The sequence below is a fragment of the Clinocottus analis genome, unplaced genomic scaffold (assembly GCF_023055335.1).
Source record: "Clinocottus analis isolate CAN_PGR_092001 unplaced genomic scaffold, fCliAna1.0.p SCAF_4, whole genome shotgun sequence".
Classification (NCBI taxonomy): Eukaryota; Metazoa; Chordata; class Actinopteri; order Perciformes; family Cottidae; genus Clinocottus; species Clinocottus analis.
Window position 1 is genome coordinate 23,909,294 of NW_027176153.1, and position 19,151 is coordinate 23,928,444.

Here is a 19,151-nt window from a genome sequence, read left to right on the forward strand (position 1 = left end):
CGAGTGTTGCCATCCAGTGGTCAAGTGATGACAGCGTTGCCATGTTCTGCCACGAACACAAAGTCAATTTGATATTTTTTAAACATTGCGATTGAATCAAGCAAACATTTTTTATAAAATCAACCACAGACTTTTTAGTTTTTTTTAAATGAACACCTTTAATAGAAAAAGAACACAATATTCAAACAGTGGCATTTGTTACTGTAATAGCAGGGAAGGCAAGACAAGCCAGAAAAAAAATATCAGGCATTAGTTTTGAAGCAAGTTCACTTTTACTATACATTTAGGGCCACGTCAGAGCACCAAGGATTAGTGCTGCAAATTTAAAAGGGAGATCTATTGGCTGAAGGTTTCAGTTGGGTGCTATCTGTAACCTCACCAGTAGATGCCCTCAAGTCCTACACAGTTAAAAAAAGGTATTGGGGAAAAACTAGGTAAGAACAAACTTTAAGAGATATTTTTTTTGTGCAAAAATGATATCCACGAGGCCGAGCATTAAGCTTTAGAGTGGATACTTCGTACATTATGGCTCACATCCCAGACCACGGGAGGGTATTGGGAGTTCTGAAACTCGGACCAAGGTTGTTGGTGGGCCTCGTCTCCGGTCTGCAGGGAAACGAGACAAAACAGTTGATTACAACGAAAACATGCACAAAGTGCTAAAAAAATAAAATAAAAGAGCAGACAACGCCTACTTTTGATTAAGGGCCGTGTTCACACCCCACACAAATGGAACGGCGGCATCATCAGCCTCTGCAAGACAAAACTGTTACCTTAGACAAATTTAACGTGTACAAAGTCAGATTCAGAGTACGCAAGGGGAGAAAATGAATACTGTGTCTTGAATATTTCAAACAAGCACAGATTGTTGCTTAAAAAACGCATTTAAATACGCTTTCTTGCCGATATTAAATGAGATGAATACTCATGTCTGTACGCTTAATGTGAAAACAGTTAGCTTAGCATAAAAACAACTTAACTAGCCCAACTCAAGACCATCCAGCTACCAGCACCTTCAAAGCTCACTAATTCACACACATGTTTGTTCACTCATTTAAAAATGTGTAAAAACAATAAGTTGTGATCAATAACTTCACCTGTGTCCCAATCCTCAGACATGTCCGGGTTTTCCCAAGTACTGACGGGGACCTGCCATTTACAATGCCCATTTGTGCTTCTCTCTGTAAACAGAATAATAATAATGCACTCAGGACCACTATAAGCACTTGTTGACTCTGCAGGGTAAAACAATTGATAATATAGTAGTTTAATTACCATCTTCAGTGTCCACGGATATCCTGTCCTCACAGGTTTCAGTGTGGTGCATCAGCTCATGTTTTTGGACCAGGTGGCGAGCGTTAAAAGGGCAGGTTTTAAGCTCACTGGCCAATTTTGGATGATTCTACATCCATGAGTGAAAAAGGAGATTTACAGTTCACGCATGACAAGACTGGTGTTGATGTTAGCAGCAAACAAGCACCAGACTCACCTTTCTGCACTTTATAAGATGGTAAGGGAAGCGGCAGCTCCGGATCAGGTGGTTCTTGTCATAAGGACACTGCAGAAGTTTTTCCGGGTCAGAGTTTCGTTTTTCTTCAAAGTCAGAGAACAAATTAACACATTTCACCCTTTTATATTAACAAATATATTTTAAGATGTTAAAAAAATATAATGCTGCATTTACACCAAGTGTGGGATTATGCGTTCATGCAAGTAGATTAGTACAAAGTCAATATCGGTCTTGAATATTACCGGTTTCCTCGATCCACTCCGCTCTCTCGCCAGCTGAGATGTTGCACGGAGAGCAAGAGTTACCAAATTTGATAGTGGTCGCCATCTCTATAGCTGGGATTTACTGAAGATACGCTAACTGGAATAGTCAAAAGATACAAAAACCAATGTAGACAAAAGAACAACTACATTCAAAAAAAAAATGCAGAACCATGACAACCAATCAGATTAATTTACCTGCAGGATTCTGTCCAACTGCCAGGTGTGCCAAATTATTTCTCTCCTGAAAGTGTTTGCAAGTGTAGTTTCAATATTATACCTAAAGGTCTTGAGCACATGAGGTTTTAGTACAACTGCAATGCAAAACCAGAATAGTAAGACAGGATCATAGAGTAAACTTGAAGGGCAGATACGGATATTTTATATGTGGTTTTAAAGTTTATCATGAGAAACTTACTAATAGTTACACTGTTGTGCATAGTAGTAACAAACCAGATAGATAGATAGATAGATAGATAGATAGATAGATAGATAGATAGATAGATAGATAGATAGATAGATAGGACTGGGGATACTCATTTGTCACCTTAGACATTAACAGACTCATACACACAACATTCAAGGTTCACAGTGCACAAAAAGACAAAAAAACAAAACACATTACAAGAACACCAGAAAATGCCAAATGAAACAAGACAAAAAGTCACATGACCGGCATAGAAAGATGCTCAATTATGACAACCCTGACCTGAATTTGAAGCAACTTATTTGCACTTTGAGGCCAAATCTTTTAGTAAAAGTGTAGAAGAATTTCCCCACCAGATTTAACTAACTAATTTAATTATCTAACTAGATGTATTAGTTACCAGCTATTGGTTTTAATCTAAAAAGTGATGCAATGAGTCACAGTTCTGCGCTTTTGTTCAATCTGTTTTTTAATGTTGTAAATGCAGGTACATTTTAAGACCTTTATAGGTGTAAAGGCAGCAGAGTTTAAAGAAAACATTCGTTGCACTGGAAATAGTTCGCGAAAATCGTCAAATATCGCCTTTAAACAGCGCATGCGGGGGAAAAAAAAGTATGCTAGCAGCTAACTTGGCAAGACGCCTCGTTAAATTAGCCACACAAAAAAAAGCTAATTCCAATTAAAAGGTATGAGAACAAGATCGTTACTTTTTTAACAAATGTAATTTTCATGCATATAAATCTTATAAAGACCTTTGTTTCGCGTCTGGTTACCTTTAAATAGCGCTGGATCACGCGACCGGTTCGATAATTTCGTCGTCACGCGCACCGAACGTATTTTAGCGAACGTCGTGGGGTCACGTGATTTCCGGTCCAAGCCAGAAACGACTGTCCTGCTTAAAAATCTGTAAAAAGTTTTCAAAAAAATTAAGAATCCAAAGATGTGAAATAAATGACAGTTTCTGTATCGTAGATGAAGAAATATTAAAATAATTTACTACGATAAAAGTAGTAATTCAACAATATGTAAAAAAAAATGTTTAAAAAAAATTAAAAAGTAGAGCGGTATTAGCAAGAACGTGTATTTAAAGCACCAACATACTACTAAATAAACAGTACTAATAATACCTATCAGTTGTATAGTGTTTTCGTTATTCATGATTTAATATGGAAGTTGTACTGTATTGTTGTAGTATATTTGATCAGCTTCAACTATAATATATTTTTGGTTAAGTAAAGTACTTAAGTAATGTTATTTCCCGCCAATGGTCTTAAGTTACGATACCACTACAACATACTATAATACTACATAAGAAAATCCAAAGATATATTAATTTATATTATTAAATCATTGAGTCCTTGCAGCAGACATTACGGTAACTGCCCTGCTTTTGGCGTGGCGGTATTTGAGCGTCATTACGGTAAATTACGCGGATGTTGCATGTGTCAAACATGGCGCTGTTCAGCTCCAGTCTGTGTAGCCATTTGTCTTTGACCCGACTGTGTGGTCTCAGGACAAACGCGATAACAAATGGCCTTTACTCACCGTACGTGTCATGTCAGTCCAGGTATGTTTAAAACGCTTTATACTTCATTTGTCTACGACTTGTCACTTTGTCTTACTCGCGTGTGACTTGCAGCCTCGCTAATTTAAGCTAGCTGCATACCATGACATGCTCACACGTTTGTGTTTCATAAGAAATATCTGAACGGATATATGAAGTCAAATTAGTTGTCGACTTTATATTTCAATCATAATACTTTTTCTGTGTCATTAGAAAACGTCCAGTATAAAACTACCTGTGATTGTGTGTCTTTAACACCTGAGTGTGGAGGTGTTTTATGCCCTGTGTCAAAAAGATGGATATTTAAAATGCTTATGACTAAAGTTAAATGACATTCCGACTTTTGACATTTCTTTTTTATGGTTAACTCAAGCTCGTCTATTTCGATGATTAATCTTTCGTAAGGCTAAATATCATATTCATTGTAGCAAGTGGGAAAATAGTGAGTCCTCCTTTATTTGGGTTATACGATATTACATGATTTAAAATCTTTATTTTCGCATCACAATGTATTTTAGTAGAAAATTTGTGGCCAAATATCTAATTTCCTCATTGTTTGCTTTATGTCAATTATTTTTTAAGTCTTCCTTCCTCTTTGTTCTTTTTTAAATATTTGCACAGTGATTAAGAAATGTCTATTAATGTGTATATACAATTAATAGATGTTCCCCATGAATCCCCCTATTTTGATATTGTATCTTGTAGTACTTTTATTGAGATAAAAAGTGACTATAGTGTGGTATTATATTGCCTGCAAGATATTGCATCTCTGTTATTGTGTGTTCAATGCAAACAAAACTAAATGGCCTTTAATTGCTAGTCTTTCCGTATGATTTAATGAACATGTTTATCTCTTCTACTCGACAGGCTGCCCCTGTGCAGACACTACTCTTCATCCAAAGTGAGACGAGGTATCGGTCGATATGTCGTCTCCAAGTTCCAGAGTGTCAATGCCAAATATGAAGTTTTCCTCAAAAGGCGATTTCCTCGCTTTTATCAGCTCTATCACACTTTTAGGGAAGGTAGGATCCACCGTTGACTCACCTCTGGCAGCTTGAAGACTATATTTCTAATGTTATATTCTCTAGATACTTTTTTGCAAATGTCATGTTATTTATGTTAAACTGCACACTGAGTGCAGCTGCAGGTTTAAACAGTAAGTGGAACACAATGTAAAATTTGCTTCGTGAAACACTCTTTCTTATATTTATACTTTTCAATTGGTGTCACTCTTGTGTAGTTGTCCTGCATTTCACGATTTGAACCTTGTTTCGTTTTGTATCTCACGTGGAGTCTGAATGTTGCGTCGTTAATTCATCGTTCCAGGATTTAAACTACTGTTCCAAGATGCCAAAGAAGTGCAGAGGATCAGAGTAAAGATGTTTTCTGAAAGATTGGAGGTGAAGGATTTGCCTTACAGGGAGATGGAGAAGTTCAGACAGGTGAGTCTCTTCCAACACCGTTAACCATATCCACATGTTGTTACATGTGTAAAACGATCTAGAGTCAAACCCATGTGATACCAGGATTGTGATGGATTATTGATCATGTTTGTATACTTTTCTAAGGATTTTCTAGGCACTTTTCTTTGACAACTCTATGTTTAAAGTGTCAAGTTGTAAATTAATGTTAATAACTAATAAAACAGCAGCTTCTCCTTTTGTGTCGATGGCATTTAGATTTTACAGGAGGTCCCCTTGAGCTTTAAAGTACATTTTCATTTGGAGACTGTTACTTTAGAAGATGCCAACTAAAGGTATAAAAGAAGATTTTACAAATTGTTTTAGACATTCATTTTTGAAATGACAAAGGAAAGTAATCAGATTAAATCAGATTTCTGAAGTTCATCAACAGATTTCACAGGAATATAATTATGTTCTTTATGTTATTTCCTCACGAGTGAGCAGTATTTCAATAGTAATGCCTTTTAATTGTTTAATTTCAGCTATGTAATGTTTGTTATCCCATAGAAGCAATACTTAATTTACATTTGTTTCACAGTTTCGCAGAGACGTAATGAAGGCCCTTCCGCTGGTGGTGATATCGATCCCTCCCTTTGCCAACTACCTGGTTTTTGTCTTGATGTGAGTTACTTTGAAATGACCATCTTTTCATTTCAATTGGCAATTTTAAATGATTGATAATGTTGTTCGTTTATGTCCCTCAATGTTAGTGTTTGAATTTCCTTCTTAGTGTGTCCCAGTTGATGTATATCTTACCATCCTTCCATGTGTCCCCCCCTCTCTTTGCTCCCAACCTCTCCTGTTCACTGCCAGGTACTTTTTCCCCCGCCAGCTCCTGGTCCCTTACTTCTGGACTGCGAAGCAGCGAGTCGAGTTTCGGGAATTGTACCACGCCAACAGGGTCCTGCACTACCGGACAGTGCTCAAAGGGCTCGAGAACACGAGCCAGCAGGTCAAAGACGGCAAGCTACAGAGGGGCCTGAAGGACCTGTGTGCTAAAGTAAGTGAACGCATCAGAGCGTTTTGGTGACAGGAATACTGTAATAAGATGTCACAGTGGGCAGAAAATATCATCTCTTCTTCTTTCACACAATTAAAGAGCTGAAGGGGTGTTTTTGTAGGCCCACCCCAATCGCACTAGTTCCCTCAACAAAAAGCAAATTAGATATTTCTGTTTTATTTTGGTTTTCTGCAGAAAATAAGCTCTGTGGCAAGAGGATCTTCACAAAGGAAAACCACTTTTATGAATTTGGAAGCATAAATACAATCCCCCCCAAGTAAAAAGTCAGAAAAAAACAGTGCAAACATAAATACTAAATAGTTTAAGGGCTTATTGTAAATGTATACTACTAAGTCTGAAATACACCATTCTTCATGGTTTCATGTACAAGTAAAACAAGGTTGAACCTGTCTCCAGTATTCCATCAGAGTGGGATCAACTGACTTCTCTTTGCATTTTTCAGGTGCAAAGCGGAGCAAATCCTCAAGTGTCTGAAATCCTTGCAGTCCGCAACCTGTTTTCTGGACCGCCTCTGGGTATTCACAGGATGAGCGTGGATCAGATGGTCAGTTACACTCCTCTACGCTTCACTAGGGTTGGGGACCGAGAACCGGTTCTAATATGGCACCGGTTCCACGACGCCCGGTACCTACCGGACCGAAACACAACGCAGATTTCGGTGCTTCCTTTTTTTTACACTACTCTGTAATGTTGCACGGTATACCGATACTGAAAAGGTAGCGCAGTACCCGTACGTTAAAAACGATAGGATTTTGCATATTTTTAGTATCAATACTTTATTAAAATAGCGCAGATCAGAGCGCAGTCGCTGCTCCGCTTCCTCTCATGTCGTTGCATGCAGCGGGACTCAAGGGGGCATATTTTTTTGAAATGCCTTTTTTTTAATTTTTTTTTTTACTTTTTTTTTTTTGTTTACATTTAAAAAAAATGTAATACAAAAAAAATGTAATGAAATTTTTTTTTTATAAAAAGTTATATAAGATTTTAAAAAAAATGTTAAAATGACATTTTCTTTTTTTAACTTTTTTTTTAGTTACATTTTTTGTTGTTGCTTTGTTTGCATGTAAAAAAATAATAATAAAAAAAATGTAATGAATTTTTTTTTTGTAAAAAAAAGTTCCATAAGATTTTAAAAAAGAAATGTTAAAATGGCATTTTCTTTAATTTACTTTTTTTTAAGTTACATTTTTTGTTGTTGCTTTGTTTGCATGCAAAAAAAATAATAATAAAAAAAATGTAATGACATTTTTTTTTTTTATAAAAAAAAATGAATGAAAAAAAAATAAATTTTGTTGCTTTGTTTACATTTAAAAAATGTAATAAAAAAAGAATATTTAAAAAAAGTCAAAAGTCATTAAAGTCAGGTGTGCTAACCACTGAGCCACGGTGACAATTGATGGCAGCGCTGATATTACTGGAGATAAATTGCTCAACTGGCCATATTCATTCGTGGTGTTGATGAGATTTTGGTGGTCCCCTTAACTTTTGGCCACTTAACTAAAATGCGTTTGACGCCCCTGCTTTAAACAGTAAATATATTGTTAAATTAGAAGAAAATAAAATTGCATTGGTTCAGGCACCGGTATCGGAAAAAGTCCCCAAACGATGCCCATGCCTGCTCTTCACTGACGTCACACAACGTCTGCACAAACGAACACTCCTGCAGTTGACGTGAGGAGCTCGAGGCTCAGTGAACCGCACATCTCTTGAAAACCTCTCCCGCTTGTCTTCACCAGAGGAACGTCAGCCCGCTGCTCTTCCTGACTCCTCGCCTCCCCGGTTTCCTGATGGGCCGGCGGCTGAACAGCCACGCCACCGAGCTGCTCCTGCTGGATCGGGCCCTCAGCCGGCTGGGCCCCAACCAGCTGAATGAGTCCGAGCTCAGACATGTCAGTCACTCTGCACAACTGGAAACATTTCATATTGATGTCCATGAGGAATGCTGCATATTGCATTATAAGTACACAATATTTGTCTCTTTTTTTTCAGGCTTGTTATGTTCGGGGTCTCCATTCTAATAGTCTTAGCGTTAATCAATGCCGCGAGTGGTTGTCCCAGTGGCTTCAGATGTCCGCTTCACTGAAAGGTATTTCCATTTGGCTGTTTGTAATTTGGTGATTTAAGCCTAATTCTGTTTTATCTAATATTTAATGTTTGTTGAGAAGGTCTCTCCTGACTCTGGAGATGTTTGTACTTTAAATATGGAGCACCTCATTAGCTTAACATAAAGAAATCAAGATAGCAGCTGGCCTTGTAACATTTATAAAAGAATCTAAATCGATGCAGCAGAACCATAAATATTGTTCTTTTTAGTTCATGCATTATTTTTCCTACTGCATTACCCACAATGCACTTGTAGTCTTCAGACCTGTCCAGTGCTGACTCTTCTGCCATCACTTGGGGCAATTTATCAGACTTGATGCAGCACCGTCTGGCTTCATGCAATCGTTTCCATAATAGTAGCCCATAATATCTGTAACCAGAGTTTTATGTGGAGATCTCATGTAATGCATGAATATAAAATTAGTATTGATCTTCTCATCTAACTCCCGCTATTGCTAAATGTCGTATGATTCCTTCAACGTCTTGTCAACGTGTCTATTCTAAAATTCAACACTGTTTTTGTGTCTCTTTTGTTTAATTTTCTGCAGACTCAGAAGTGTCGCTCCTCTTGCACTGCATTGTCTTTCTCTCCTCCAACGGCCCGAGCGGGGCGCGCCGACACTGACAGGAAGCCGGCAGCAATCTGCTTCTGTGATTAGGTTCCCGTTTGTGCACCGGGCAGCACGGCCTCCTGAGAGATGTCAACATCTCTCTTTTGCCCCGGAAGAAACAGTATTTTCTTGTTTTTCGGCCTAAAACAGTTTCAGCTTTTCAGAAGAAAAAAAATATATATTTAAGCCCAAAACTTAACAATCCAGGAAAATCATGAAGGCTTAAAACTGTCCTGTTTGCCAAAAAAAAAGTATATTATATATATATATATATATTCCCATGAAACAGGATTAATTTGGGATAAATAGGATTAATCTATTCTGTCTGTAGTGGTATCAGATTCTACTTCTACAAGACTCAAAAATGTACTTAAGAATCTTGCTTAGAGCCGTTCTTCTGTAATTCAGACCCTCAAAAGGGACTTTAAATAGGTTTTGATGCACTGAACCATAAGAAGCGGCGGTGTCGAGGTCGGACCCGTCGCTTCATCTCGAGCTTGTTAAGCTCAGGCTCGTCATTTGTTTACTGCTACGCTTACACATCTTTACACGCCGACAGAGACAAAGAGGACATTGTTCAGGAAAAGTTCAGCAGCACTTTGTTTGCTGTTAATATTTGACTTTGGGACTGTGGAGTTGTTCAGACTCATTCCTCACATTATAATACAAAGAACATAAATCTCTATCATGTGGGCATGTTGCGTGTCTTTACATAGACACATGCAGCTTCTCATACATTTACCTCACTTTGTGGTCCAGCGTTACTTCTTTACAAGTTGTAAAGGAGGTCAGAGGCGAGTTTTCAAGGGAAAGAAATAATTTTGACAAACGCAACAACTCGTCGACATGAAAAAACATTAATTAGACAAAGGCACCTTGTAAAAAGAAAACATATTGACTGATTCTTTATTGAGATTGAAAAAAAAGCCCAATTATTATGTAATGCAAGTTACTTTTGGTTGTGCAGCACAGCATCCACAAGCTATCTGGAAAAAAGTAGTGATGGCACTTTAATTGAATTTATGTATACACTTCAGCTGAATTTCGGTGTTAAAAAGTGTAAAATATGAAATATCATTTCTTTCCTGTGCCTTTTCGGCCGGCACAACACATCTGAAATACGAGTTGCAAATGTTCTTTTCTGTGTAATATACAACAATGTGTGTATAATTTGCTCAACATGTTTTAAATGTTGTGTTGCTGGAGCAATTCTACACATTGTAATGGAACTGTCTGAAATAAAAACCTCTCATGGTGCTTTTTATTTCCCCTGTTTGTATCTACGCTTCAATTAATTCAGAAATAAGTTAAAGAGTCTTTAATAAAAACAGAAACAGCGAAACATAAAAACAGATCTTAAGAACAACTAAAAGTGTTAGATTCCTCATAACCAACAGAAACGGACAACATAATTTCCTACAAACACATTAACGCAGCAGAAATGTTGTTAACCTATGAAAATATAATCCAAAATCAAAACACGAGAAACTCTACTGTTCTGTGCATTATATCCAAAGTATAAAATGAACATTTTACAGGTTTCCAATTGAAGATCCCAGTGAGGGCGAGCGGACGGCTCCTCTCCGGCGTGAAGGTGAATCACATGACCTCGTAGCCGCTGCGGATGCCTCTCATCAACAAGCAGGAGAACACGATGCCCAGAATCTGGAATTAAAAAACGATAACAGCACAAGAAGGAGAGGACAAGATCTGTCTGATTATCTGCCGGCAATAAAAAATGTTTGACAGATGGAATAAAATCCATCCTGTTGCACTTGGAGAAGCAAAATAAAATCCTAGTGACATTAAAAACCTAACATTTAAAACATCAAATTGAAAAAGGCAAGTTTTTTTTAATTATATCAAACACATTAACACTATCGTTCATATAAAATCATGTTAGGGCGTAAAATGTTCTATTTTATATTTATTATTGATGTTACGTACCTGCAGGCCGGCAATAATAAGAGCTGCAACTATCACCCACAGGATGTTTTTCTTCAGAAAAGCCTCCAAAGCATCATGACAACCCTACAACAACAACAACAACAACACAAAACTAAAGTTAGATTCAATATGGAACTTTTTAATAGTTGAGTTATTGGGGTTGCTTTATGGTAAAATGTTGACTTTAGCTTCAGTTCCTCTTATAGTTTGAACGCGCTCCATCGCTGCATGTGTAAAGATAATACTCATTATTGCAAAATCTAACTATGTTTCTTGGAATCGTTTTTCTTTTTCTTGTGACCTTATTAACGTCTTCGATGAGTATTGAATTAGTCACGTCTCACTTAGCAAACAAAACACCGTACACATTGAAAAGAGGCGACAAAATACGGAAATGAACAAAGCGTTATTACCCCAAATATGGAAATATATGCACCAAATATAGACTTGCGACGCACACAAGTGTGTCGCGAGTCTATATTTTGCACAGTGAATTATTATTATCGCATTGAATTTCTGCCTAATATGGACTTTATGTCATCGCAACTATTTAGTATTTAGCTTTGTAGATCTTTGACGTTTAATCAATTTCAGATAATGAGCTGAAAGAGGATTGAAAGCAACGTATAACTGCAATGTTGGATTAGTTCTTCATCTGTAAAATGTCCTGCTCTGTTTACAAGTCTAAATAAACTAAATGATGTTAATGCAAACAAAGAAAGTACAACTCTGACCAATATTTATATAAAGCAGTCATTTGATTCTGTTATTTATAATTGTTCTTGCATGCCTTTATTTGATAGCAGGAAGTAAACTATGTATGTGAACAGTTTTACTGCATTAAGTCACTGCTAATGCAAACCCTGCATGTCCCACTGTGTGTGTCGTCTGTTTGATGTGAACTCTATATCTCATTTTCACTGACTTCAACCGGAGGGTTTACCTTCTGGTGCACTTTGGCAGCGTCTGTCATGGTCCCCTTTCCACAGTCGGGCGCGAGCGTCACGCAGCACGAGTCCGGCACCGAGTTTCCATCGATCCCGAAGGCTCTCCAGTCAGAGGAACTGTTGGCGCCGCAGCATTTCAACTGCAAGTAAAGGTCAAGTGGGAAAACATTGAATATGGACTCATCTGCGATGTGCAGTACAAGGACGCAGTGCCTGTGTTAACAGATGGCAGCAGTGGTGTGTCATGCAGTGCAGGCCAACAGGATGCAGCGGTGTTATGTCAAGGTGCGGTCAGCAAACAGTGAATAGGTGAAAATTGACGCCGCACTCACATCCTCCTGCAGTTTATCCACGGTGCTTTTGAATTCATCCGTGCCGTTCGCGTACCCGGCAATCATGTCAGTGAGGCTGTCCTGGACGATGTTGGACAGCTTGAACGGGAGACACAACATGGGAGGTGAGCAAACACCTTTCTGCATGTTCTCACAGTCACACACACACACACACAAAGAAATATTGGACACTCACTTTGTTTCTGAAGACGTAGCCGACGATCACCGCTGCGATCTCCACGAGAATGATCAGCAAGAGCAGAATGGCAAACTGGGACACACACAGACATGAAAGTTACACAACACAGGTTTTCTACACACGCTGTTCATTCATCTGCACCACAAAGTGAATTCAACGTGTTAGCGCCACGCTAAAGGGGTTTACCGTGGTGACCATGCAGTAGTTCTCTTTCCAGGCGCCGCAGCAGCCGAAGAAGGCGATGAAGAAAATCACCACGCCGAGAGCGATGATGACGACGGGAGCCGCCGAGGCCGACACGTCTTTCATGAGCAAGGTTTTGTGGATTCCCACTTGCACCAGGATTCCCACGACAATCAACGCTAAGCCGCATAGCTGCAGGGAAGAGAAGGAGGTTGAATCAAGTTGGGATTTTTGGCATCTCTTTTCATGTAATACGAATGTTTTTGTCTTGTTTTAAGCCGACACAACGTTAACACAAAGAGAGACCGCCATATTTTTAGTTTTATGCATTAACTGAATACCTAATTTTGAAATGTAACCGCTGCTAAATATTTATTGTAATGTTGAAATACACTAAAATAAGTCTTCCCAAAACAAATTTATCTTTTTAAAACAAAAATTGCGTGGTATTGTTTTGATGGCCATCATATGACAATAAAAAAAATCCCAAAAAGCATTTTTCCCATTGGTCGCTATTGCAATGGAGCCTTCAACAGAACATCTCCATCCATAAACATAGTTAATTATTACTCTTTGTATTGTATATTTTAAGTCATGGGATTTATTATTTGAAAAACTTGCAAATAATGACATCACTGCTGTGCAGCAGCATGCTGGCTGGGCCTGTTGCATGATGGGAATAACACTACTGTACCAATATTGGACACCAGTACTCAGTAATTATTATACACGCATTCTTCACCTTGGCATCATGCTAATGTTCAGAAGGTAAATGATGAGTATTATGTCCACCTTTTCAGTTTTGTGTGCTAATTAGCAGCGACTGAAGGCGAACTATATATATATATATATATATATATATATATATATATATATATATATATATATATATATATATATATATATATATATATATATATATATATGTGTGTATATATGTATATAGATATATATATATATATATATATATATATGTATGTATCTTTATTTAAAAGGGACCATGTACAGTTAAAACATAAATGTCCCCATTCAATGCTCTGTACCAGAGTTTAGCTCGAGCTAATTAGCATCTGCAGTCCCTCGACCAACCATAACAAACATAAAACACGAGCAAACAGTACAAGATAAGATACACAATACGTCATTATATGTTGGGAGAAGGGAAACACAATACAGAGCTGCAGTACGGCACTTTAAAAATAAGTAACACAAACTATCAAACGTGATTCAGACTTCCATATACAGACATCCCTCAAACCAAACGGTTACGCACTCATTCTAGAAAAGATGAGAGGAAGTTGCGACATCCTTCAGTTCCTGGAGGCTGACGTGAAAACGACCAGATGATGAGTTGTGTTGGGATGAAGCGTGTCGCTGGGTGGGGTGAGGAGAACTAATCACTTCATCTTTTACAAACAGTGCGTAGGGGGGAACTGTTTGACTGGGATCAGCTGGGATCAACTGGCTCCAAAGCAAATCTCACGCTGCACTGACTGCACCTCCTTTACTTTATCAGTTAAAAAACTGTGTCGTGGGACCAGGAAGGGAGTCAATCAGCAGAAATATATGCCTAATAATATCATATATTCAATATAGTTGCATTGCCAAATGATTCATTAAGAAAGCTGATTAATCAATGAGGAAAATATTCTGCAGTTGCTGCAACTCAACGCTAGCATGCTAACGTGCTAGCACTACCTCTGAGTGATGCAGACAGCAGCTCATGTGATAAAACATCCTCCTCATCAAATCAGGGTGTGAGGAAGAGGACGTCACTGGTCAAGTGACACATGAAGACAATGAAGAGAAGAGAAGTAGAGTGAATCTATGACCAGTTTGGAAAATCAAGTGACTTTAACTTTGGACTCATTGTTGGTTAATTCACTAAAATGAGCAAAACGAACTGCAACTTTATTTTCACAAATAAAATAATCACATTATTTTATCATAATTGAAAATATGAGCACATATCACTGCTCACAGGATTAACATTGCGGCTTATCAATATTATTTAGTTGAAATCATTATTTCAGCTTGTTGATAAATAATAATAATGTGGTGATAACCTCGATAAGGCTGATATATTGACAACGAACAACAATCAGACTTCTTTTTTATCACTCAACAAAACCCCCCTGGCAGAAAGCAGCACAGGAGACAGATTATTATTATTATTGTAGAGCTATTTCTTCATTAAATAAGTTAATTCTCAATACTAGTTTTTCCTGACCATCTTTTTAAAAAGCAGCTTATTCGCCTTGCTATAAACAAATGAACTAAGACCTTCTAATTTTAATGTAAAAACACTAGAAATGCTCAAATCATAAAATTAAATATTTAGACTGAGAGTCACCTTTACGTCTGCAAAGGTACTTGTTTGTTCTCCAGGTTAAGCTCTCGTCTCGGCCGAGCAGCTCCTCGTTGGCAACACCAGTGTAAATATTTGAGCTCGAGTCAAATAACGTGGCCGATGTTTGACGTAGGAAAACATGAAAGAAAGAAAAGACCGAGCAAACAGCGCAAAGACCCGCCATAAAGAGAATACAACAGAGAGAATGATGGAAAAAACCTATATATTTATCCAAGTTATGTTTTTTCATTAAGCTTGACTTTCTCATTTCTTAATAAAGTTATGCAGAGCTGAAAGATTGTATATTATAATATAATCTAATTAAACAAAAATAAATCAAAGATATAACAAGTTGCTTTCACCCTCCTACTTAGCATCCATAAGCAGTTTGAACATTTAATAAGTAATTTATAATACACTGTATTGTAGTTGTGAGCAGATAAAACATATATGTGTACATGTTTATTAATAACTTCTTCTAATATTCTTACAATTTCTTTTTACTCCATCTATAAATACAATTTTTATATCATCTGTATATTTTTTATTCCATCTGTGAATTTAATATTCTTCTTTTTTACTGCAAATTTGTTATTCTTGAATCTTTAATCTGTTTATTACCGTTCTACTGTTTATGTATATTACTTGTTTTTCTTTTATCTTATTACTTATTACTTGTGAGCATTGTTGCTGTAATCCTGTAATTTCCCCACTGAGGGATTAATAAAGGATTATTTTATCTTATATACATGTCATGATTTTACGATGTCATTCCTGTTATATCATTAGCCTCCATTGTATTTGTCTATACTACAACCACATAAGTACACACATATATCTGCTTACAACAATATAGTGTGTTAAAAATGACTCCTGCTGTTTTGGTTTGTTTTTGTTATCTTCAAATCTTTTGTTTTTATCCAACCAAAAGTCTAAAGAGACGAACAAAAACAGCAACAACGAGAAAAAAAAGTTGTATAAAAGTGTTACGATCATCAGCAATGAAACTAATGTTAGCTTGAAGTCTCATAAATGTAAAGCAACAAAAAATTTCTCCTTGGAGATTAATAAAGTACTTTTCCTTCATTCAACTAAATAAAATGTTCCTATTTCTGTACTTCCTCTCATGTGAAACGATTATCAGAGTTGACGATGTCAAATTTTCCGTAGAGCTGTTGCAGAGAAAAAAACAAGGTGTTGATCTGGACGCGTCACATGATGCCGTTTGTCACACTTTTTCAAACCTGGTCATAAGATTCACATTCCATCATCATCACCGCCTCGCTCACTGTGCAGCTCACACACACACACACACACACACACACAACGAGGAAACTGCAAAGCGCTTTACAGCCAGGAAACACTCGATGTGCTCGCTATGTCCTCGTGTTCACGTCCCTTCTCTGCTTTCATGCATTTGATATTAAACCAGTGATGTGAGCCAGGTGTAGTGCTCAGGTAGAATAAATCAAGAGGTGATGCCAAAAAGGTTTGTATGTTTGCTCATCAGCTGATTTTACAGATGAATATGTAACATATGAATATCTCAAAGTTGGGCAATAAAACCAGAGTCACGAGGGCTAGAAAAAGGAGGAATGCCAACACAACTAGTCTATAATTCAGCCTGCACGTTGATAACTTAAATCAACACCAGACAACAATAAGTGGCCTCATTTCGTGTTTGTTTTCCTCAGTTTCGGCCTCCACTTCCTAACTAAACTATATGTTTCGTTGCCATCTGCGTTCACTCTGCTGCCTCAGCTTGTAAACACTGAAAGAGGTAGTCAGCAGATACTCACCCAGAAAATGAAGTTGAAAAAGAAAAGCAGGAACTTGACAAATTTCATTCCCCCCTCGACAACCATGGCTGATCCGGATCTGTTTCCTGGATCAAACACATAAACATGTATTGAAAACACACACACACACACACACACATTCACTCTTTCCAGGGCATAGTGTCGTGAACATTACATCCCACTGTAAAGTGTGCAGAAGCAGACTGGAAGATATGAGTCATTTGATTTCTGGTGGATGGTTAAGCTATAATAAAAAAAAGCCTTACATCGAGACATTTTAGTAAGTAGGTCAGTGAACCACACATATTATAACTTGACTGAATTTAACACAACCAAGGCGATGGGAGTTAACCAGCCCTTAAATAGAGGCAGGCCGGTCCTTTTTAAATACTATTAAATGAAATGTTCAGGCTTTGTGACACATAGTCTTGGGCCCACTTGAACTGAAGGGATTGAAAGTACCGATTTGCGGAAGAAGCGCAGCCCCGCGAGAGGAGCCGCGACCCCGGACCGTTAAGCACCGGAAAATACCCCGAAACACGAGCAAACAAATAATGACAAAGACACTTTCTCTTATTCAATTTGTGAAATTTGATAACTAAGTTAAGTCTTAGAAACGTATCATCACCAAAGGGTGAAGCTGAAAACATCCTCTCTTTTTCTTTTTTACTAACGCGCGTTTTGTTAAATAGTGTTTTTTTTTTTTTTTTAAACGAAACGGTGACTAACAGAGAATGAAATGGTCTTTTTGAGGCGTACCTTTTGGAGAAGAAGTCTGTAAAATCCTGCGATGAGCTGCGAAGACGACGACAAAGTGTTGAAACGTTAACTTGTGCGGTTTATAGTCGCTCCTCCCTTGGCTCCTTCACTTCCCACCTCCTCTACTTCTCCTTTTATTGACCTAAGCGCTTCATGCCGCCTTCAAGGTCTCCTCGTTAAACACACAACTTTCCGTCTGCTAGCTGGTACTATTGTAAAGAAGTATCCAGATGGTTTACTTATAAGTACAACTAACAAGCGTATTACATATTGACCAAGTAAAAGTACATTTACTCAAGTAGTGTAGGCTACTTTCAGTACAATTGTGAGAAGTATTTGCACTTGAGAAATTCAGATTTCAGCGACTTTAATTACATATTGAATTATTAATCTGAATCTGCAAATGATGATTAACTAAAGTTTTAACACAAATGGAGTGGATGAAGTATAATATTTTACTCTGAAATGTACTGAAGAAAATACAAAAAAAAAAAAGTTAAATTGTACTCAAGTAGGCCGACATTAGGGCTAACTGGTGCAACAGATTTTAACCTAGATATAAAATGGAAAATAAACAGAGATTGCCAAAGGGTTAGATTTGCAGAGGATTAATTGTTAAAGTTAAACTATGGTTGAAGTTTGGTGCAACTGGATTAAAAAACAAACCTGGTTTAAACCTAGTTTAAGAGTTAATCCTTGTTGGTGCAACTCAGCCAGGTTGTAACTTTCTACCACTGCACATCCCTCATACCTGTTCATAAACCTGTAAATTAAAAAAAAAAAACATTGCTATTTCCTCATAGATCAGTTAAGGGAATGATCAGTTTATTTTTTCTCTTTTATTCATAGCTATACATGTTTATTACACATAGAAACTGGTATTCACAACAGGAAGGAAGGCATTGTGAACTCGTCAAAGGCCTGAAGAAACAGACTTTCTCAATTATTTCCTCTTCTATCTGTTGAGTCACATCCTCAGACTGATGAATAACTGTCTTCTTTAGCAATATGCTCAAAGATTTCAAATGCAGAAACATTTCTAAACAGGCGTTTAAATTGTCAATGTGCTCATTTTTGACAAAGTAAGTATTCTCATTTTGAATTGTTAAGACTGGACAAAGTGAACTTTTAGTTATCTTCTAGCGGTAAAAATCAAGTCTCTCTAAATACTACAAAATAATTCAGTATTTAAAGCTCATGTACATATAACTTGAATGCAACACTGTTCTATGTTTTTTTTAAATGATCGACCAAGCAAAGTTTATATGACCTATTGAATTACTGAATTTGTTTTCCTTCTGATTCTGTGTGCTATGATTTATAAAAGCAGTGAGGACTCAAACTACTTTTCTTCTTACATTCATGCTGATAAGTTGAATCCAGTGAAGCTAATTGTTGACCTCAGGTTTGTCTCACTGCACCGTGCACGCTTATTGTACCACAAGTGTCAAAAGCAAACACCTCAGTAAACATGCACACGTCTGAGAAAACCATATTAATATCAGCTTACTGTATATGTTCACTGCATGTACAAGTTACGCACACTGGATTTGAAATAGCATTTTCATTTGGCTGGTTTATGAAAAAGTACATATAGCAGAAGGGTTATGTTGAATCCTCCTGTAGCTGTCAGACCGCAATGACAGCGCAGCTAAAACGCTGTGTCATGTGGTTAA

The 19,151-nt window shown here is 37.4% G+C and overlaps 3 protein-coding genes across 3 annotated transcripts; 1 reads left to right on the forward strand and 2 right to left on the reverse strand.

Annotated features, from left to right (window-relative positions):
- Positions 1 to 253: 253 nt before the first annotated feature.
- On the reverse strand, positions 254 to 3,058 carry zgc:56699 (uncharacterized protein LOC405758 homolog). The gene is made up of 9 exons (XM_068598128.1): positions 2,971 to 3,058; positions 1,969 to 2,014; positions 1,753 to 1,870; positions 1,490 to 1,593; positions 1,276 to 1,402; positions 1,098 to 1,181; positions 696 to 753; positions 523 to 606; positions 254 to 398 (listed from the first exon to the last, which is right to left on the reverse strand). Exons 3-8 carry the CDS (start codon positions 1,835 to 1,837, stop codon positions 531 to 533), a joined length of 534 nt encoding a protein of 177 aa, XP_068454229.1. The 5' UTR covers positions 1,838 to 1,870; positions 1,969 to 2,014; positions 2,971 to 3,058; the 3' UTR covers positions 254 to 398; positions 523 to 530.
- Positions 3,059 to 3,633: 575 nt separating this feature from the next.
- On the forward strand, positions 3,634 to 10,207 carry letmd1 (LETM1 domain containing 1). Its single transcript, XM_068597974.1, has 9 exons — positions 3,634 to 3,764; positions 4,629 to 4,783; positions 5,088 to 5,203; positions 5,763 to 5,845; positions 6,038 to 6,224; positions 6,688 to 6,789; positions 7,982 to 8,134; positions 8,235 to 8,331; positions 8,897 to 10,207. Exons 1-9 carry the CDS (start codon positions 3,649 to 3,651, stop codon positions 8,971 to 8,973), a joined length of 1,086 nt encoding a protein of 361 aa, XP_068454075.1. The 5' UTR covers positions 3,634 to 3,648; the 3' UTR covers positions 8,974 to 10,207.
- Positions 10,208 to 10,262: 55 nt separating this feature from the next.
- Positions 10,263 to 17,592, reverse strand: cd63 (CD63 molecule). Its single transcript, XM_068597975.1, has 8 exons — positions 17,476 to 17,592; positions 16,717 to 16,802; positions 12,571 to 12,759; positions 12,382 to 12,456; positions 12,186 to 12,284; positions 11,850 to 11,993; positions 10,907 to 10,990; positions 10,263 to 10,624 (listed from the first exon to the last, which is right to left on the reverse strand). The coding sequence occupies exons 2-8, from the start codon at positions 16,780 to 16,782 to the stop codon at positions 10,559 to 10,561; spliced, it is 723 nt and encodes a 240-aa protein (XP_068454076.1). The 5' UTR covers positions 16,783 to 16,802; positions 17,476 to 17,592; the 3' UTR covers positions 10,263 to 10,558.
- Between the last annotated feature and the right edge of the window lie 1,559 nt (positions 17,593 to 19,151).